The sequence below is a fragment of the Homalodisca vitripennis genome, chromosome X (genome assembly GCF_021130785.1).
Source record: "Homalodisca vitripennis isolate AUS2020 chromosome X, UT_GWSS_2.1, whole genome shotgun sequence".
Lineage (NCBI taxonomy): Eukaryota > Metazoa > Arthropoda > Insecta > Hemiptera > Cicadellidae > Homalodisca > Homalodisca vitripennis.
The window spans coordinates 37,068,998-37,092,264 of record NC_060215.1 but is presented as its reverse complement, the minus strand read 5'-3'; the positions used below and the strand labels follow the sequence as shown (position 1 = coordinate 37,092,264).

At 33.7% G+C, this 23,267-nt stretch overlaps 1 protein-coding gene across 1 annotated transcript in view; it reads right to left on the bottom strand.

Annotated features, from left to right (window-relative positions):
• Nucleotides 1-21,631, bottom strand: part of LOC124368913 (tRNA (cytosine(38)-C(5))-methyltransferase) — a 30,550-nt gene extending 8,919 nt beyond the window's left edge. Inside the window, exons 1-3 of the mRNA XM_046826455.1 lie at nucleotides 21,378-21,631; nucleotides 14,928-15,111; nucleotides 8,204-8,489 (exon numbers count right to left, since the gene is read on the bottom strand). Coding sequence (XP_046682411.1) covers nucleotides 8,204-8,489; nucleotides 14,928-15,111; nucleotides 21,378-21,432 — 525 coding nt within the window. The 5' untranslated portion in view covers nucleotides 21,433-21,631. The remainder of the gene's footprint in view (nucleotides 1-8,203; nucleotides 8,490-14,927; nucleotides 15,112-21,377) is intronic.
• Nucleotides 21,632-23,267: the final 1,636 nt, after the last annotated feature.

Genomic DNA, 23,267 nt, shown 5'->3' with positions numbered 1-23,267 from the left:
TCTTTGATCTGATATTTATATTATTTACCTGTATTTTTTTTGTTTTACTTTGTTGGTTTGGTTGGCCATATACTGCCGTTGTTTGAAATTGTTTTATATATATATATATATATATATATGTTGTTGTTTAGAGCTTGTGAAGTTTGTTGCCAATTATATTGTTCTTATCTATCATGTTTGTAAAATGGGTTTTCCGTCAAATAATTTATGACACAAAATCTTTATTTTATTAACACTTCTTACTTTCACTTAAACAATTTTGATATTATGATTATAAACATTAATTATAACCAAATTTTAATTTATATTTTAAATCATGTTTTGCCATTTTGATGAATCTCAAATGTTCTGATACCATATATATTTTTACACCTTGGAACAACATAAAAACTATGAAGAATGCAAGATTTCTTTGTGTATTACTGATTACAATTATTATGTCTATTAATAAAACCATTGCTATAGATAATGGCTTGGCTGAGAAAATACGCATGCCAATCAAAATCATACTCATGAAACCCCACAATGTGTGGGCAATACACTTTTCTGTCCTGACCATCTTCAAGTAATTTATGTACCAGGTAACCAATAAACAATAAAAATTTAATTTGGTTTCTCTTAACAATTCTCTGCACTGAAGAATTAGGAACCCCAGTTACAAGCTCTACCTTTTTCAATGATGACAGTTTAATGACCGAAGTAACAGTGATGTACATAGAAAATTATTTCTGAGGCGACTGATACACTGGATGGTATAAGAAGTATAAAATACCCTCTAAAACAGGGGTTCAGGAATCTTCCCCCGGAAAATTGTTGAGCTTAAAACAAACAACTGAATACAATTTTAATGTTGTCTTCCAAAATTTAGGAGGCCTGAGCCCCCTTTATATACACCCATGCTGAGTAATGAATCACATAGCACTTCTCTTTTATAATCTGGAGTTCTATAGTAATATTTCAAAACATTTCCTGTATCCAACAACAAATTGTTCCTTGAGTTATTCATACTTTGGTTGGATGTTAAACAACCGGGAACATAAGCTGAAATTGAATTGTCTAATTCTACAACGTTATTTATCAAAAGCACAATACTTTATTTTGAGAAAGAAACAATTTTGCAAATAACAACTACCATAAAGCAGTGCCCTAAAGAATTAGCTTACAGTGTTCTATATTAGTTTGAATCAAACAGGTATTAGATTGAAATAGCTATTTAAACCACATGTTATAATACTGCAGTATTTTAAGTACTTTAAAGACATAGAAATACAAAAACAAACACATAGGCCATAGGACACTCTGTAGGCAAATCCACAATACAAAAAATTAAATCTTTGCACACAAAAAATAGTAATTTCAAATAATAACAAAATATTTATTGAAAATATTGAACATAAAACAGAAAATTACCTTTTTTAAAAGGAGACAAACTTCTTAGAATTCTATAGTTCCTCCATAATGTCATCTTCTATGGATGATATGGTTTGTTTGTTCAGAATGGAAAGGACTCTCTGCGTCAGAGCAAAATCAAATACTAGAAATAGAAACTTTTGTTGAACTGAATTCTTGTATTCAGTATTTCTCTGACTTTAATCTTAAAACAAACAATGCAAAAACCAATTATATAAGTTTTTGACTCTGTCAACAAATTAACGAGATTCGACCCAATGCCATGCTAGAGGACACCCTTCTAGAGGAAGTGGAATCGACTCGATTTTTAGGAATATATCTCAATTAGAGGATTAACTTGGTTCGATCATGTTGAGCATGCATGTGCAAGGGTAGCTTTAGGCGTTTTTGCTGTGAGGAATTTAGCACAGGTTTGCTCTTTTGATGTTCTAAAGATGGTCTATTTTGGCCTTTTACGAGGTGTGTCCAAAAAGTATCCGACCTTGACGTCTGGCATGAACTGATATTACTCTGCGGCAACACCAATCTGGTCCCCTTCAAAGTACTCCCCTCCACAAGCCACTACCTTATTCCAACGCTCTTCCCACTTCCGGAAACACTCCTTAAATTCATTTTGCGGAATGGCTAACAGGTCCTTCGTCGCATTTTGTTTTATTTGTTCAACATCGTCAAATATTTTTCCTTTCAAATTTTTCCTATGTCAGGTCTGTAGGGAGGGTGTTGTAGTTGGTTGATGTCGTGTTTGACCAAAAAACGCTGAATAAGATTTGAGGAATGAGCTGGCGCATTTTCGTGGTGCAGGATCCAGTCACGGCTTGTCCACAGTTCAGGTCGTTTCCTTTGCACTGCATCTTGTAGCCGCCTTAGGACCTCAAGATAATACTCCTTATTCACTGTCTGGTCTCTTGGAGCATATTCGTGATGAACAACGCCGTCCTGGTAAAAAAAAAACTGTCAGCATTGTCTTTTTTTTTTACATTGCTTCGACTTTGTCTTGCTTTTTTCGGCCATTGCTCTTTGCGAGTTTTCCACTGTGAAGATTGAGTCTTTGTTTCAAGGTTGTAGCCATAAACCCATGACTCATCATCAGCAATAACTTTTTTAAATAGCCCTGGGTCACTTTTTATCAAATCCAGATTCTCCTGTGCGATTTCAAGCCGACAGTTCTTTTAGTCTTCTGTCAGCAGCCGAGGAAAATATTTTGCCGAAACACAGTTCATTTAAAAATCTTTGTGTAAAATGTTACAAACTGACGATTTTGGTATTCCTAAATCTTTTCTAGCTCTCGGACAGTCAATTGACGGTTTTCATTAATTGCTGCATGAACACGTTCAAAATTTTCAGCATTTCTGGCCATTGAAGGCCTGTCAGATTAGTCATCACACTCCACTGATATGCGGCCATTTTTAAACCGCCTAAACCACTCTTTTATTTGTGTATCGCCCATAGACACATCACCATAAACTTTCCGTATCATAGTAATCGTCTCTAATGCTGAATGGCCAAGTTTTTGGCAAAATTTAATGCAAATGCGCTGCTCAACATGTTCAGTCATATTGAAATGCGACACACACACACGGCAGAGAGCGGAGTACGGAACAGAGCGCTGTGACTCACTGAGTGACCGGATCGTATTCAATGCCTAATATGAAAAGGAGTAGGCTCGCCCCTCCCCTCCAATAACCGGTTCAAGCTGGTCAGTTACGCCGGGGCCGCCTACTGGTCGGCGGTCGGATACTTTTTGGACAGATCTCGTATATCCCCATTTGACCTACAGCATACGCCTTCGGGGTGGATATGCCAGGATCAGATTCAACAGAGTTTTCAGGCTTCAGAAAAAAGTCATTAGAATCATGTGCAAATTGAAACCAAGAGAGTCGTGCCGTGATGCTTTCAGGGGGCATGGTTTTCTGACTTTACTCTGCCTCTATATCTTGGATGTAGCTCTGTATTCCCGATTCCGATGAGAGTTAGTGTAGGGCAGAGACTTTCACAGATATGATACCAGAGGTGGGGACAGCTACAGCTAATAATTAATTTTCAAACATCGATCACATTTTGACTGACATGACAAAGAAATCTCACGGTTTCATAGTCATGGGAGACTTCAACATTGACGTCTTAGATGTCGATAGTCCCATGACAAGGAGATTAGCTGACTTGCTGAGGTAGTTTGGCCTAAACTGCCAACAAGAGTGACGGCCAACTCAGCGACTGCGATTGACAATGTTATTACAGATTTGACAGACGTTGAGGTCTTGGTAGTTGACACAGCCATTTCAGACCACTATGGCTAACAAGCCATCATCAATGATCACGAGGCACCAAGGGGTCCCATCTCAGAGAAAACATTCAGAGATACAAGGCCCACAAACATAGCATTGCTCAACTTTCAACTGGGAAAAGAAAGTTGGAACTTTCTGAATTCTAGGGACCCCCTTGAGCTGCAATTCCAAAAATTTGAACAAACATTTAATTTCCATCTAGACGTGAGCTGTCCTCTAAGGAAAACCAATCAAAAACCTAAGAAACAAAAGTGCGCATGGATTACCAAAGGTATTCTGGTTTCTAGAGAAAAAATTGTATTTTTCTCGGAAATAAACAAGCACACAGTTTTTTAAACGAAGAGTTCAAAAGATTTTTTCAAAAGTACAAACTAATTTATAGAAAATTCATCAAAGCTGCTAAATCTAATGATGTAAACAAAGCGTTGCTCACATTGAAAAAGTCTCAAAAACCGCATGGGCCTTCATCAACAATAAAAATTTATTAACTCATAAACCGATTGAACTAAAAATCAAAGATAAACTCATTCAATGATCCTTTAAGCATAGCTGGGGAATTCAATAAATTATTTTCCTCAGTTGGAGCTAAACTATGACATCGTCCTCCACATAGCCAGCTTGTTCACCCATCAGTGCCGAGCCCAATATTTTCATTGGATCTGGTCCCAGTATCAGAGGAGGAAGTTGCTAGAGTGATGAGACTTTCCGTCAAAACGGACTAATAACTCAAATCATGTGTCAACGTGGCTCCTAAAAAAGTGCTCTAAGCATTTATTGGGGCTGCTCAAACGCCTCATCAACCACTCTTTTCACTCAAGAACGTTTCTTTCCTCTCTCAAAATCACTAGTCACTCCAATTTTCAAGAAGGGCGACTCTCTTTCAACTCAAAATTACTGCCCCATATTGATGCTGCCGGTTTCCAGCAAAATCTTTGAGAAGCTCTTTCCATCCCGTTGTGTGAATTTTCTGGACTAACACCATCTGCTGTCTGTAAACCAGTTCGGATTTTTAAGTGGTAAATCGACAGTAGACGCAGTCGTGCATCTAGTCAATGTGATAGTAAAAGTAATTGAAGGTCAAGGAGATACTTTGAGTATCTTCCTTGACTTATCAAAAGTGTTTGACTGTGTCGACCATCAAAATCCTCATTCACAAACTGGAGTATTACGGGATGCGAGGAGTGTCACTCAAGTGGCTCAAATAGTATCTTAGTAATGGAACACAATTTGTAGGCATTTCAGGTGTCAAATCGGAAGAGGAGGGTCCTCAGGACTCCATATTTAACCCTTTACTCTTCTTGATATACGTAAATGATGTTGGTTCATCAGTACAACAAGGGCAACTTGCCCAGTACGCAGATGACATGACTTTCTGTCTCAACTCAAAATCACAAGAAGAACTAGAAAAAATAACAGTGCGGTTCAATATTTCAATGAGCTCAACCTCAAAAACAAATCCTTTGAAATCAAAATTCATTCAATTTAGTTTGTGACAAACAGATTCAGATTGTAGTCCAACACTCATGTTAGAAACTGAAAACACTAAAGTCTACTCAATAAAATTCCTTGGAATACACCTAGATCGAGGTTTAACTTGGGATTGTCATGTGGACCATGTTTGTTCAAAGTTATCCTCAGGCATTTATGTTTTGAATACTGCCCAACTCAGGTACTGATGACGGCATATTATGGACTGGTCTACCCAAACCTTTCTTACGGATTGGCATCGTGGAAAGGTTGCACAAGCGCAAACATCTTTCAGAATTTTCATCCTTCAAAAAAAAGCAGTTCAAACAATTGCAAAACTGCAATGGAGAGTCGTGCAGACCATCTTTTAAAAATCTGAAAATTGCCTCTGAATATTACCTTGCCTCTATATCTTGGAAACATGTCTTTTTTTCAAATCCAAATGCGAACACATAAGAGGTAGTGATTTACAATCTACAACTAGAGGCAGTGACAACTACCGAACTAGGAGACACAGGACGGTAGCTAATGAGCATTTGCCTTCTCAGGCAGGAGTTAAAATTGTCAACAACTTGCCGAACTCGATCACTACACACGCATTCTACAGTATAGATGAGTTTATGAAACACAATTGGGAGACCTCTCAAATGGTTGACTGATCAGGGAAGTGGTGGATAAATTCGAATGAACGAGAGAGAGTGAACGTAAAATTGTACGTTTGAAAGGGACTTCGATGATAGAATGAATAACAAATTTAACTAAACAACTTGACGATTGCTATAACACTATTTTTATGTTTTACACAATAAATAATTTATTATTACAGGATGCTACATCTTAGAACACTGGCATTTGAACAACTTCCTTCACAAGCTTGTGTCAGATTAATTAATAATCTCCCTGAGAGCATAAAAAATGCCAACAACCCAACCCTGTTTAAAGCTCGATTAACGAAACCTTTTAGTGTCTGAAGTGTTTTACTTTGTAGATGAGTTCATGTTACACAGCTGGGACCACTAAATTTCTATACTTAGTACAGATACTGAAGCCATCTATGAATGAGAGAGAGAATGTAATTTAATGTATGTATGCGTACAATGAATGAACCTTAGAATAATAAACTGCAGGCTTTTTAGCTTTATTTGTTGATGTTTGCAAATGCAATGTAAAATGGTTTGATAGCAATAAAAATATGATTGATCAATTTGAATCAAACCAAAACTATATCAATACAACCGATCACGGATGACTCATGTCGAGGCAATGTCAGACGGTGATGGCACTTGTCGATACTACTTCTTGATGGATTTTGTTTCACTTATATTATAAGTAGGAAATTAATTTGAAACTTGCGTAATGCCCTTACAATAAGCAATAGGTGTGAGAAAATTTGTAATAGAGTAATAAATATTTCAAATTCAAATTCAGGCTAGAAATCCTCTTGTTTAAATGAAGAAATAAATGTTTCAATATTTAAATAAGCTAAGTTTCAATATTACAAATTGTATGTAGTCAATGATAAATTTACTATATGTTAAATTACAAAAACAATGGAACATTCTTTCTTTTAATCAAGAAAAATATTTCTTGAAAATAATTTATAATCTTTTAAAAACATCTTCCTTTTATGGAACTGTTTCCAATATTGCATATTGTGATGGATTGAAAAAGAATTGGAATTATCAGAAAATTATAAGGGCACAATACTTAGCATATTCATTTTACACATACAAGAACTACACAAAATAACCATGTTTTTACAAAGTTCTTTTTGTCTAATACAAAAAACATATATTTTTAATGGTCTTCCAAAGGGCTTAGGGCTCTCCTATACTTGCAATGTTAAATTTAGCAACTTTAATGTACCTTTTCTCAAAAACGGTTAAAGTTATTTCAATGAAATTTTCATGAGTAATTCTAGTATTTCTATAAGTCTTTTCCATATACTTTAGCACCTTCCACATTCTGAAATGCCTTAAAGAGTCCCCATCACCCCAGTAAAAAGCAAAACAAAATTGAATAGTATTTTCTGTAGTTCAAAACGAATATTTCACACAATTCTCTAAGAGGAGCTATATTGTCTTGGCTTTTTCTGACATCCCTTGTTTCAATATGGTCAAAGCGAATACATCTAGTCAGGAACCTAAATCGTCTCAAGGACATTCCTGCCCTGAATATATCCACTCCGGTTCCATCTTTAATCTAAAATTCTTCAATGTTCATTTTACTCCCATGTAAAACACCACTTATGTACAAAATACCAAAGTAGGCTTTTATTTCTTCTATTGTTGTAAGTCTTGTTCAGTTAGGATCATCAAGATACTTTTCTTTTATTTTATTTTTAAAATATTGGTTGACCCTACAACCACAGCAATTAGTTGTTCATTAAAAAATAAAGACCACGCTTCGAGGGGAGTTTGTACCATCATAGCCTGTCATATATTTCCCGGTAAATGAAGAGACAAAATATTATGGGCTCTTGTTCTAACATTTTGATACACATACCTCAACATCAGCATTTATGCCTCCTCTTCACATTTTATAAAGCAAAACGAATGAAATGTATGAAAACATCATAAATCTATACAGTAGAACCCCTTATATCCGGCCACCACGGGACCGAGCCCCTGGCCAGATAACGATTCGGCCGGATAAACCAACCTACAGTACACAGCACTTGATGAAACAAAACAATTGTACTGTACTGTACTAACCGCACTGGAAATAATCAACGAACCGTTTACAGGTTAAACCTATTAGCTCAACTGAGGACAACACAGGAAAATGTAAACAAATAGATACACCAAAATAACGCAAGAGTCGTGGGAGACTAGTGCGTGCAACTGCGCGTCTGCAAGCCGTGGTAAATAAATTTCGATATTGGCTTCCGGGAAGTGGCCGGATAAACCGAGGTGCGGTAAAACCGAGGCCGGATATGAGGGGTTCTACTGTATATTTAAAACACATACACAATTAACCTACACATCAATTTTTAATTTAACTTGTTATCTAAAGGAGAAAAACAGTTTTAAAAAACTCACTATGTCAGATGTCTTGAAACAGAATTTTAATGGTTTACGCTTTGCCAACAAATAATATCGAGTTCTCATGTTGGGTACACCTATCTGTATAGGACTAATCAAAAATTCCTGGATTTCAAATTCTTTTTCCACACAGGACAAAAGCTTTTCCCTTGCTTCTGATACCTCAAATCCTTTCACGTTCTCAACCAGAATGAATGACAAAGATGTAAGTTCTGGTAGTATTGATAAAATATGTTTCAGAGGATCAGTTCGTGCATCATTTAAATCCTTGTTCAAACCAACTCTGTAAACAAAGAAAAAATTGACCAGTTAAATTAGATTTAAATAATGAATAACAATCAATTAAACTCATGCATCTATGAAATTTATGTACAGAACAATCAAGTAAATATTTGTTCTGTTTGGAGAGCAAATTAACGCATACAGTTACATAAAACTCATCATCTGCTGAACTGGTACTGAATAAATCTAACTTACAAAATAAAATTAGAGTAATTTATTTACAAGTACATTAAAGCACAATAAATATCTAAATAAGTACAAAATATCTTTTTAACATCTTTTTTAACCTTTGGTCCCATGAAGGGTTATATCTACAAAAAATACAAGCACTTTAAAATATGGGTATCAACTATATCTTTCAGAAAATTGTATAATAATTATTAATTTAGTTTTTTATCTTGATTGTAGCCTACATTCGTCAGCATTATTTGGCATGTATATAAATGGATTTTAATTTAAATGTTTAGACACTTGACTGTGTGTACTGATAAAACTAGTGCCATCAGCATTTAATTTGGTGGTATTTACAATCCAGATTAGATAAATCAGGAGTAAGAAAGATCCCAAAACTGAATCTAGGAGCATTTCTTACTCTTCTTCATTTAGATCTGACATAATTTATAAAAACACATTGCAATCTATCATTTACTTAATTATTGTTAACTGTTTCCTTCTAACACCTCGAAACTCCAATTATTTATACAATATTGTGATATGCAACGAAAAGTTTTATTTAAGTCAAACAGTATAGTTGACATGGTTTCACCTGTCTGATGATCATTTAAGATTAAACTAAATTTTATCCTTCTTGTCCCAATGATACTAAACAATCTTATTTCAAACAATACTGATCACAACATAAAAGATTATTGCAAAGAATCTATGCAACTGTTTAAATATCCAAGTTTCTATGCATAACGAAGCTATGTGGAAGGGTTGATTCAACGTGAATATTGAGTTAAGCTCAATTTCACCTTCCACTTAGTGCATCATCTGAAATTGAGTGCACTACAATGTTTTAAACACAATCCCAAAGCACATCGGAGCAATCGAGATTACTACACATGCCATACCTATGGTGGGAAGAATGCATTCAATGCGACCAGCGTCAGATTTCAGATGCTACATTTAGCAGAAGGTGGAATGGAGCTAACTCAATAATCCACATTAAATCTACCCTTTCCACCATTGTTATGTTATGTGTAGAAAACTGCTGATTCTCTATCAATTTTATCTTATTTCATTAGTGTTCAAAAATGTCCTTGTGTCAAGAAATTAACTCATACTGAACCACTAAATACATAAAAACAACTATTTTATAAAACCTATCTTGAGACAGTTTGTGCCTTCTGCACCAACTCATTAAACATCTTGACACTCACTATTTGAAATAACTTCTTCATCTTTATTTATTTTTTACAGAACTACCAGACATAAAATGACTGCTTCAAGGGGAGTATATCTAATTGGTTAAAGTAAACAAGGGTAATCAGTTTCTTTTGTATGTATACTAAACAAATAAAAATATACAAAGTTAAAATTAATGTATCTTGTTTTACAAAGGTAGCTCTAGAGTGAGTGCTCTAGCACAGTTTGTTAGTAACCGTGCACATTACTCATCTTGGCCCCAGTACAATATTTCATACAATAAAGAGCTTCGAGGGAAAAAGAAAATAAGGAGAAATTAGGTACTTATGAGGTAAACTAGAATCTAAGTGTCTGAGCAAGATAACCAGAGTTTACAGAGCATGCTTTTTTTAAATTTAGAATATAAACATATTTTGCCCAGGCTAATTTGCACATGGTAAATTCCAAGTCACTTGAGAATCTTATTACTATACTCAATGGAGTGCCTTCTATTGATCCATTGTAAAAGTTATATTTTCAGTTTTGTTTTGAAAAGAACTTGTTTCCAGCCAAATCCAGAGGGGGGGGGGCGAGAGGAGCGACCCCCCAGACCCATAAGCCCTTATTGGAAAATTACATATTGACAAAATTTTGGTATATTTCAGACATATTTGAGGATTTAAGACTTCTCAATGGGTCCTGTTCTGAATACAAAAATTAAACAGTCATAGTGTAATACATAAAATACGGATATAATTAAATTAAATATCAATTGTAATAATAGTCAGCTATCTGTCATTGGCTCTTTGCAATTCAAAACTGAAGTAAACAACTAAAAGATGCATAATACACAGAGAACTTTGATATAAGGCTAAGGCGAGTAATATAAGAATGGATCCTGCAATAGGTCAAGCCAAAATAAAAATAAAATTATAATTAAATAATGCTTTATTAAATACACTTTAGTTTAGTGCACTAATGTATAACCTAAATATTTTAAGGTTATACAAAAAGCCCTAACTGACACTTAACAATTCACTTATAGTACATTGTGCTGGGCACTGCAACACAGAGTAACATGAGCTGAACCGTCTATATATAACATCCACTATATTCTTTTATCTGTTGCAAACAGATTCAAACTAATCACAGTGCACACAGATTTTTGTGTTTACATCTAATTTCCTTTCCCCTCCCACAAGACACTAAACCACCATCCTGTTGCTAGTATGCCACTTCTTCTTCTTTAGTTAACTTCACTATTCAATTATCAAGTCAGTAACTAATGGAGATGGTTTCATTAGTTGAGTTTTGACAATGACTTGTGACAGACGTGATCTTGTAAATGTCCGTTTCGATTAATGAACAGTTATTAACCCTTTGAATGCCACAAGGCAAAAAATTTAGTACAAAAGAAATGCACTAGCAACTATATTGCAAGTCATATGCGAAAAATGCCAGGGAATAATAAGAAGTATTACCGGACTTCCGGAAAAAGAATATATTTTTTTTATTTTTCATACTATTTTTATGAAAGAGGTATCAAAAATGTTTGTAAAAAATTGTATTACAATAAAATGTTACAAAACAAATGAAACAACATAAAATAATATTAGTTTTGGCATGTCAAAACCAAAAAATGTATAAAGCAATTTTTATTTTTTAGTTTTTATTTTTTTTTGACAAATTAATAAGAAACAATTTTACCATGGGAAGAATTTTTTTAATATTCTTTATAACATTGTTAATGTGAAAAAAAAATAATGGTTGACTTTTTTATATAATTACTATAGTTACATAACAATGCTTGAAATTATGTACATAATGAAAAAATCATTTTTCAGTACCGGTAACACAACACTAAAACAAAAATAATTAATGCATTACTTACATTTATCCTTTGGTTCTAAAGTATATCTAATATATAGTCTTCATATTTTCCCAAAAAATATGTACACACACACACACACACACACACACACACACACGCTCGCGGGCGCACACGCGCACGCACGCACGCACGGGAGATATCAATTTAACAAAATCATTTTAGAGATCCTAACCTCAAAACGATGTATACACAACCATGTGACCGAACGTATTACTTTAGATATTACGCATACTATACGTAGCGAGTTGTTTACGCGGCAACGATGTTACGCGCCCGGTTGATCACCGCCAGCTGTTGTTGCTTCTATTATTCTGTGTTTTTTTATCTTCACTAATATAAAGTATTATGTGAACTATTATTTATCTATTGCAGGATAGTTAACAAATAAAACAATATTGTTCGTGAAAAGAATTCATGAAAAATAAAGCGTTAAAAATTACGATAACAGACGGCGACGACGGATCGTCGCCTGGCACTTTTCGCACAGTAAGTCGGCGACGATAGATCGTCGCCGTGGCACTTTTCGCAAGGGTTTTTGGCGACGATGTATCGTCGCCGTGGCACGCAAAGGGTTAAGGTGAAATGAAATGAAATGAAAAATGTCTTTATTAGAGGCAAAGTTAAGACTATAAAGTCCTCTCTACCACTTAACCTCATAAAAATTAAACTAACATATATATGTATACATTTATAACTAAAATTTAGTCTATTTATTTAAATTACAAATTAAATGAATCTTAAAATAAAAACAATCATCAATAGTTAATGTAACTTTTTACAAATTCACAATAATATCGCAAGACACACATTTGCCTTGCATGCAATTGCCCTAAGTACCGCACTCCAAAGCCGCCAACCGCTATACCCCTTGAGCCCCCAGCATCAAGGCCCTGACCTCCAAACAAACAGGACATTGTTTACATTGTTTGTTGTTGGTGTAGGTGTACAGTCTATTGTTTAAAGTAAGCAGTTTACCATGATTTCTCGTGATAGTGACTTTGGAAAGCAATATGAATTAGGCAGTTTGAACAAAAAAAGTTAATAGAAAGGTAACACAACACAGATTAAGTGGCTTTTAAAATAGATCCTTTCAAGCTACTGAAACCAAAAAAATCAAACCAAACAATTTTTCATCACATATCTTTATCTTATCGTTTTACATTTTAGCAGATTCTTTGCAAGACCGAATAAAATAAGATGAGGTTTCTGCTCAATGTTCAAATAGAATTTTAAGGTTAAATTTAATAAAAACATAAAATATTTAAATAACAATTTTACATTTACAATTTCTAGGGCTAATTTATAGAGATGATATGTTTGAATTGTATTTGTATCTCTGTTTATAGAATGCCACGACTTGGTGTAAATAAGAATTTCATGGAAAAACTTTTAGAATTTATTACATACATTGAAAAAGTGTTCATGTGAAAAACAAACTTTTATATCATGTGATATTAATACTGATCTATGTAAGTCCAAACCTGTTTCAGCTTAGCTAATAGGCATGTGTGTGGTTGCTATGATTTTGTAACTGATTTTAAGGAACCCACAAGAGTCACATGTTTATCAACTATCTATACTAATAGTGATTTTCCAACTTTAAAAAAAACCTATCAAAACAAAGGTTAGGTAATAGAGAAAGGTGGGAGTCTCAGACCATAGAGCATTATTGTTAGCAATCAAATAATAAAAAATAAATGCTAGCCTCTAAATCAATTTCAAACAAAGAAATTACATTTAAAAGATTTACAGCTGAAATTTTTATTTTATTAAATTTTGACCATCACTAAAGATGGCAATTTCCAATCTAAAAAATACCACTGCATCTTTCAAAAATAATTTCCAACAATATTTTGAAAAACTTATCCAAGGGTCACTTAGACGAAACACCCCCAACAAAATAAGAAAAGCTGGGTTAGTAATGGAATTAAAATATCAGCGGAAAAGAAACAATACTACATGCTGAATCTAAATGGAATAAAACACATCAAACTTTAGCTTATTTTTAAAATTATTGAGGAAGGTATTTAAAAAAAAATTGCATTAGTAAAACTAAAGTATAATGAGAAATGAATTCATAGCTTGGAGAGTAAGTCATCTACATGAGCTGTTGTAAAAATAATTATAAATCAAAAAATGGTAATAAAATAACCCTTGAAATTATAGTATTAATAAAAGGAAATGTGAACCAGACTATTGGAAAACTTGCAGCGAACACTTACATTGTGTCCCGGTATTTGTTGGGAACAAATGTGCTCAGTTGCAGCTTTATAGCCAACCTGTAAGGGTGAGATCTAGGACATTCTGACTTTGATTTAACAGTGTCAGATTCAAATTATCCACCAAGCTTATAATAGAATCTGTTTTAGCGTTGGAAACTACATCTAGAAGAGAACTCTTTACATCATGCGACATCAGAGACACCTACACTACAAAATTTAGTGTAATCTGGGAGAAGAAGTATTCTTACTGTCTGATCATGTACACAACTGAGTGCACTATGATGTTGTAGACATGATCACTAAGTAAAGTGGAGCAACTGAGTTTTCTACACATCGTGTAGCTATGGTGGGAAGGGTTGATACAATGTGAATATTGAGTTCACCTCCCTTTCAGTGCAGCATCTGGAACCTGATTGCTCCACCATGCTTAGAGATCATGTTAGAGAACCTGTTTTATTTAATTTTTCAGTGTAAATTTATTTTTATGAAATATAAACCTCTAATTCTGCCCCTTTAATAGTGTCACAAACGTTTCAGTACACAGTATTCCTTGTTTCATTACAGGAGAGGAAATCCAGGTAAAATATCTTTCTGACCATAACTCACTGATAATCTTGTTCAGTCTTATGATTGTTTTACGTGAATGTATTTATATGCCTGCACATGAAAAATGAGCTCATAAAGATTCTGCCTTTCTTTGTGGATCACCCTGAATATGTATTAAGATAGGTTCAGTGATGCATTATATTATACAAGTGCTGAATGTCAATAAATATGGTTAAAGCAGTAGTGTTTACATAGAGCTAAGCATGCATGAACTGTTTCTTAAAGATTTGTTTCTAAGGTATCCACACCATTTTACTTCTTAAAATTTATACTGATGTAAGTAAAAATACACATGTTTTGTACCACAAGGCCTGTAGGTTCTAGATCTAATTCCAACTTTGGCAGTAAAATTAATGTAACTTTATAAACTTACCTTGTAAATGGTTGACATGGAGGACTCATTAACAATATGTCTGGAGCAAATTTATTTATCTCCTCAGAAGTCAGGGACATGATATTTTTAGGCTTCAGTGTTGCAGACGGGAAGTTGTGACGATAAACAGAGTTGGCAATTGTATTTATCTCAACAGCAAGCACTTCTGCATCTATGCCACATGCTGTAAAAAGTACAACAAGTTAAACATACTGCAACAATTTATAGCTCTCGACCTAGATATTTGAGAATCTGGTACTATAAAACATACTGTATTCATTGTATTTCAATAATTTTTTAAACTGAATTAATACAGAATAAAATTTTACAATAAACAAATGCTTGCTATAACTATATACATCGTTCAAATCTAGAAAACAAGTCAACGTAAAAAACATAGTTATAAAGTTAAGGTCAACTTTCCCAATTAGTGTTGACCTGGACATATGTTTAAATCCATTATTAATGTGGCACTGATTACTCTTCTGATTCAGTACCAGACACAGTGTTTGAACATAGCAACAGACTGCAACATGTCGCAAGTTTAATGCATTTTGAATTTTATGTAAACATTATGTGATAGACAATCTTTTATTATGAATAATTTTTTATAGCCCACTTTGTACTATATTTTTTTTAAATACTGTAACAATAAAATACATTGAATAAAAACAAACTAAGTAATTTCTATACTACATAAATGAAATGACTACCTGAGTCAATCGTGAAACTCTTTTTTTTTCCTTCCTGAGGGAAAAAGGACAGTTTGTCCCCCCGCTTAGTCCTAAAAGGACCTTTGCGCCTCCCTTACTTTAATTTTGTGCCCTCAAAGACCGAGGCTTTTGCAAAAACCAATCAGATTTCGGGCTCCTGTTCTCTAATGTCCTTGGGGCTGAGGAGATATGCTCCCAGGTATCTTTTTCAAGTCTCTACGATGGCAGGACAACCTAACCAAATGTGCTGACTCCTCCTCCTCTCCACAGAGTCTACATTTGTTACTCTGACTAAGTCCTACCTTCATAAGGTGCTTCCTCAGAGGGCCATGTCCTGTCAACATTCCTAATATCAGTCTTATATCCTCCTTATTCTGGTCTAGGAGAGCTGTCCACCCTTTAGCGTAAGGAGAGATAATCAATTTGGATAGTCTTAATCCTGAGGCTCTACTCCAATTATTGTGTCTTGTCCTCTTTTCCCAATCTTTGACCAGAGCTTTAATGTTGGAGAAGGCTATCCCACAACCTGGCTCAGGCCCCACCAATGTGGATTCTGCTCCCTTTTTGGCGAGCATGTCCGCTTTTTCATTCCCATGAATCGTGAAACTCTTAATAAGATTGTAATTAACTGTTTTTGGAGTGTAGCTTATAAATGCAACGGAGGGTAGCTAGTTTTTCTTTTTTTTAATTTTTTTTCGAAGTTTATTGATCAATTGCTGATACAAGCCAAAAGTAATCCACCCGGGAGGATATTTACCTGTAAAATGTTATAAACTAACCTACAATACTTCTTTTAGAGCTATAATCTTCAAGTTTAAGTGTAAAGGTAATTGGATCGTAGGTCCATCAAATGAAATCAAATTAAACTTGGCTTTATTAGACGCGAAGTTAGGAATATGAAATCCTCTCTCCCACTTATTTTCAGTCAAATCTATCGTACTGAAACACATATATAAATAAATAGAAAAAAATATAATTGGATAAAATAATGTAAATATAAATAGCTTATTGACAATACAACTAAAAATAATAACATTAAATAATGTAAGGTCATTATACACTATGACCTACACATAGTATAGTATAGTACTATATATTATGTATAGTAGTGAAAATAAAGTATAATAATAAATTAAAGTAATTTTACAACATACTGATTTAAAAATGAGTAATAAAGTAGAGAATAGAAATTTTTGCTATCTTAAAATCATTTCCCTTCTTTAATTCATTCTAATGTCCTCGACACATATCTCAAAATACTATTTTTGGGCCAAATTGACTTAATGAAATATGGCACTCTGAAGATTGATGATTTTGTTTAAAGTTCATTGATGACATTTATTAAAGTGACATTGATTTGACGTGTTGTTAAATGATAACAAACACAGGTGATTTTGTATGGCTGGAATAAGTTTTTCTTCTCCCAAATACTATAATAGGTCACTTTTTACGATTGATGGTAATTGGAATCTGTTATTGTTCCATCAGTCACAATGTCAAAGATCTCGTCCTTACGAACTAAAAACTAGTTGAGTTCAGACCTTGAATGACCCAACACCTGTTGATAGTGGATTTTTGGCATTCTTGAGGTTTGTTGGAAATTCCGGACTCAAGATTTCAACTCTGTTTTTTTTTAATTTATTTTTTAATATTTTTTCTTTAATTAACCTTGAATTATGAGGTCCAGCTTTATGCTAGTGATATTAACATGGTCCCTCCATGGATTGCTATAGTTACACACCATTTAGAAAAGAATAGATAGTCATAACTTTCAAACACAGAGAACAATTAAAGAACACAGTTAAATTGAAATAAATCCTGAATGGAAAAGGTGATTTTTCTATCAAAGTCCACTTCGAAATCATTCTAAATGGTTTATTGCCAGTCCCCTTAACTCTGATGGTAGGTGGTTGAAGAGCCGGATGCCAATCTGATCAGGATCAGAAGATTGAGTTTTTATGAGACGGCAGCAACCAATGTCCAGATCTTGTCAAGGGAATCCAGTCAATCCTTAAGATTAACCAGGGGAGTTAGTATATATAAGGAGGGGGTAGTCAGGGTTGCAACATTTTTTAAGTAGCTTCTGCACAAATCAGTCACAGTTTCAATTGCCAGATCGATGCTGTTTTGCTGGATAGCACAAACAGTTTCCGTGTGATTTTTATGATTTAGTTTCCGGTTACGTCGTCAGCAAACAGATAAGAAGCCATGTTGTTTTGCTCAAGGTAATTTGGAAGGTCATTGATTAACATGACAAACCTCTTGTATAAAGACTTATTTATGTATTTTTAGATCATATTTCACCACCTGTGTCCAAACCCCTGAGATAGTCTTGGATAAACAATAGTAAGATGTTTGAGAATCCATAGTACTCCAGCTTATTAAACAGCAAGTTGTGAGGGAAGAGGTCAGAAGCTTTAGACAGGTCTAATAATCTCAATGACACTGTCTTATGTTCTTCAATTTTCTATAAGACATCCTTGAAAAGAACCGTAGCTGCTATTGATGTTTAATCCACAAGTTTCTAAAAAAAAATCATAATTTGCTGTATTAGGATTTTTTCCAGAATTTGGCCAACACAGGAAGAATGTATACTGGACGAAAGTCATTGTAAGATTCCATATTACCTTTTTTTGGGATGGGAGTTATCTTAGCTGCTTTTAATTTAATATTGACGGAAATACTCCAATTCTAAAACATAAATTGACTATGTAAGAAAGAGACTCATCAATAAGATTTGTTATTTACTTCACAACCAAAGGAGTCAAACCAAAAATATCGACTGCTTTGAATTTGTAAGGTTTTTCATGGCACAGAAAAAATCCTCAACTTTTGCATCTTTCAGATTGAATTTTGTCCCAGGCATAAGTGCCGATATCAGAAACTGCTGATAGTTTATGCTTTATATTTCTCTGTCAGAAGATTTAAAAATGCCCGAAAATGTGTCATTAAAACCACTGACATCGGTTTAAATCTCTGCCCACACCTTGCTTGCATTGCAATTGAGTACCTAATTATTCATGAACAACCTGCCACGTAGCTCTATAAATGATATAAGAGCAAGCAATTTTGTTATTTTGTAGGATTTCTGAGCTTCCTCTATTGCTTTCTTGTATATTTGCCCTGCTTAACTGACTGATGTGCCCAATCACGTAGATCAAAAAACCTGTTTTTTAGCTGATGGAGACCAGCGTTTAGCTCTGCAGTTATCTATTGGTCCTGTTGCAATATGCCTGTGAATCACAGCAAAATGGTAGTATTTACATTTACTTAAAAAATTAATTATTTATTCTTTTTTATGGGACGGGTAGGATCAAGAGAAATTACATTGTGTAGGTTCTAGGCGTTTTCATATATTCCAGGCTGATACTTCTCTGAATTCACAACAATATTTTTCTGTAATCTAGGAGGAGTTTGTGTCTTGTTACATGAATATTGTTATTTTTAATAACAGAAACTCTTGTCTGTTTCTCACACTCAGACAATTTTAAGTACAGTAAATCATCAATTCTCTAGCTTGAGCGTAAGGACTTATTAGACACTTGATTTTTCAAAAGTGTTATTGACCAAATGTTATTGGCTTCTGGAAGAATCGACTAAGTATAGGGGTAAGTGGGACTTTCAATACAACATGGTTGACGATTCCACAAAGAACTCATGAGAGCATTACTTAAATGCACTACATATAATATTTTAGTTTATAATTAACCATTCCAAAGAAGAATAATATTTGTAATTAGACAAACTGATTGTAAATTTTACAAAAGCATGCATAGCCTATACAAATAAATAAATATGTATATATTCCTTTAAAAAGTAAACAAGTAAATAGGTTTTTATAGATTAGTCAAGTCTAAGACAGTGTCAGATACAAGACGCTGCCATAAACTTAACGTGAACTGGTGCTAAACTCAAAAATACAATTGAATCAATACTTCCGACTACAGCTACATTAGGTTTAATTTGCAGTCTTAATTGCCGCTGCACAATTTCTTTGGGCATCTTCATGTTGCATTTGTTTGCGTAGTTAATTTAAAGAAACAAACGTGTTTTCTATTTTGTGGTGCTAGTGAGTGATTGTTTTACTGCATATTCAATGTAAATGTTCATAATTTGGTGATAGCACTAACCCTTTCAGGACAACAAAATTGTGGGTATTTTTAGTAACACATTTTTTAAGTGACCAAATTTCATAATGGACATACCGAAGAAGACGACTATTAAAATGGAAAACATTTTATAGTTTTATAAATAAATCATAAGTAAATTACTATATATTGTATATACACCCTTGCTACACGGTTGTATACAGAATTAAATTGTCTATAACATGTTCATAATTATTATAAATGTTTCCCCCAGAACAGTGAAAATCACACATTTACTTGAATTGTTTAATTTTAACATTAGTTTACTATAATAACAAAAAAACTATTTTTATCCTGATAACTAATATTATTTCATTTCTTACATTGTTTTCTATTTAAATTCAAAATGTTATACATTAGTTGAAAAGTAATGGCTTTATGAAAAATTTCAAATAAAAAACTGACTAAGTACAAGTAAAACAATGTAGGTAAGTAGTTTTACTTATTGTGTTTCAAGGTATTTTACATGATAACTTTGTCCAAATCTATTGAAAATACGTAGTATTGTAAGATATATAAAACACAAAAAAAAACTTGTTTTGCAAATCAAATTGGGTAGCAACCTTTTTTGCAAAAACTACATAAACACAAAACAGTTCACTATAAAAAAATAAAAATTAGGCGTAACTAACAAAACAGCACCGTGACTGATTGGAATAGAATGAAAACAGTGAGACAGAATTACACATAACGTAGCTATGGTGGGAGGGGTTGATTCAATGTGAATGTTTAGTTTAGCTCCAGTTCACCTGCCTCTTAGTATACTCCACAACTATGCACCTGATAAAACAATGGGAATACCTCATCACCTAGATTACACTATATTTTATAGTCTAGTGTCCCTCATGCCAGTTATAGGCAGGCTCATAGTCAGTTTTAGGCAGAACTAGCGCAGGCAGTTATATGCCCGCATCGTCCTCTTTAGCAAATTACATGTAAGCAGATAACTACCCGATCCTACTAAAAGAGTTAAAGTAGACTACTATTCATGTGTCAGAATAGACGTTGTACTGTTCTCATTTACTTTGTAAAGGAGATTTGAATTCTTTGTATACTTCAATGGTAGTGGCCATTGTTCTGCTATATTAAAAAAAATGGTTATGTTATTTTGTAATATTTTAGGTTTCGTCCAATAGTAATCAGTCTTTTGAAATGTTATATTTTACCGATCAGTACTATCTCAATAATGGTTTTCGTTAGTCAAAACCTGGTGCTACCCCCGTGCTGATGGCTGAAGGCATTACTGTCAGGTCATCCAACTACTAGTTTCATTAACAAGGTTTAGTCTATTTAAACATTTTTTGGGCTTTCTGAAACTTAATTGGTTTTAATATTTTAGGAATTACTTTTAAAGCATTTTCTTTATGAAAAAACAATAAATTATGTCAAATGTCAACAATAAACAATAAGTGTAACTTGTATAATCCTTCATTCCAGCAAAACAAGTTTCTGCATAGGCTAATTTAGTAATTAAATTTTCTTAATGTACCAAGAACCAATTATTTTTTGGCTGTTTTAAAAATAACTATTTCACAAATTGTTACTAGGGGCCTAGATAATAAAATGTACATATATACAATATTACTAACCTTTAAGAGCATAATGCATTCCACCAATACCACTAAATAGTTCTAAAACTTTCATATTATAACCTGGAACCCCTCTTCAGATAAAGTTAAAAGTAAAAAATTTTAATTGACTTCAGTTTTTACAAAATAATATTTTGTTAAAATATGAAAATTTGAGGTTAACAATGTTCGAAATCCTAGTATTCGACAGGACTCGAGTTAGCAGACGTAAGATCAAGATGTTTTTACCACCGTGAAGTTAGCGTAATTTTGTCGTCCAGACGTGAAGTTATCGTCCCTTTGTAATGCTTTGAAAACTATATTTAAAAAAAGGCAAACAGGTGGTGTCGACCGGCCTTTCGTGCCGGCGAGCCCTTTCGTCTAAATTAAATGCACGTTAGACATGCTTTCACGGAAAACATGACTCCAGAAATAGACCAAAACATATTCCCGCAATGAAAATTTGGAAAAGCTATATTTTAATATACAAATGCCAAACAGGTGGTGTCGACTGTCAGAGGACCTATCGTCTAAATTAATTACATGTTAAACTTCGTTTACGGTTAACAAATCACTCCTGAGACAAATCCAAACAAATGCCCGCAATGATGTCTGCTTTTAGATGTGTAGGGATCATCGGAGACTTCCAACCCAACCCAAGTACTTCTATTTTTATTAGTAAATCGTGATGGCCTTCTGATTCGTGACAGTTTTCTATACCTAGAAATACAAAATCGCACTTTTTATAATTTTAACAATAATATTTCTATATATTTTTTGTATATAACACCAAACATCTAGCTGTGTACGAATTGACATGATGAGAATCGAGATTGTCTTATAATTGTTATTTATGTTCACTAGAGGTTTTTTTTTAATCGTATTACAAAACTAAACCATGTATTGTGACTGTTATAAGGAAAATATATTTGTCTGTAGAAATGTTTAAAATGAAAAATTAGATTATGTCTAACCACATAGGTAACATTGGGTTTTGTTCGTTTAATGTAAATCAGTGTAAATATATTACTAATATCTTTTCGTTATTTGTAAGGTAAGAAATGTTTATGTTAAAATTCAAACGCTGTTTGATATTTAAAACAATTAATTGTAGCTCACATCTGTTAGTTTCAGATGGGTGATAAATACATATTTTCGATTTTACAATTAGTACGAAATAATAAACTCTATCTGTTATGTAATAATTATGTACAATTCACAATTTAATCACGAGTGATAATTGCAAAATATTAATACCGATTTATCTATACTAGATAAACTGTGTAATACGTTTATAAAATTTTAAATTAATTACCTCAGATCTAGTAGCATTCCGTTTCTTGAATTTTGCAGTAACGAAAACAGCGTTCACAGATCACAGCCAATCCAAGAATGGTGTCAGACAGTCCTCTGTTTTCGTTTTTATACTTATTTGACATGTTAGAGATTTACAATGGGGTAGAGAAGGGAGATGGCAATAGACTATAGTAGGGATTACAGCAACCTAAACTCAAAGTGTGAGGTCGAACTTTCTCCGGGGATCAAAAGGAGCCTCCCGCCGGAGCCGTCCTTGTGCCGCTATTTACTTAGGTAAGAATCCACTTTTAATTTTGAATAGCATTTCTAATTTTATTGGGAAGTCCCAATCTTCCGTTTGCCAAGTAGATCCAAGGACCGCTATCTATCTACATTACAAAAGCAGGGAGTGCAGAAAAAGAGCTAGGCAATATTCTCTCAATGGCTTCCGGGAGCTTCTTTACACTACACGTTTAAATGGTCTATGATTTTAATAATTAGCTTTATACATTTTAGCCTAGCTTTTGAATTATTGAAAGCGCCTTCAAACTGAGAACTGCAACGTTTACGCCCAGATTATACACAGGGACGATAACTTCTCGGTCTCGACGACAA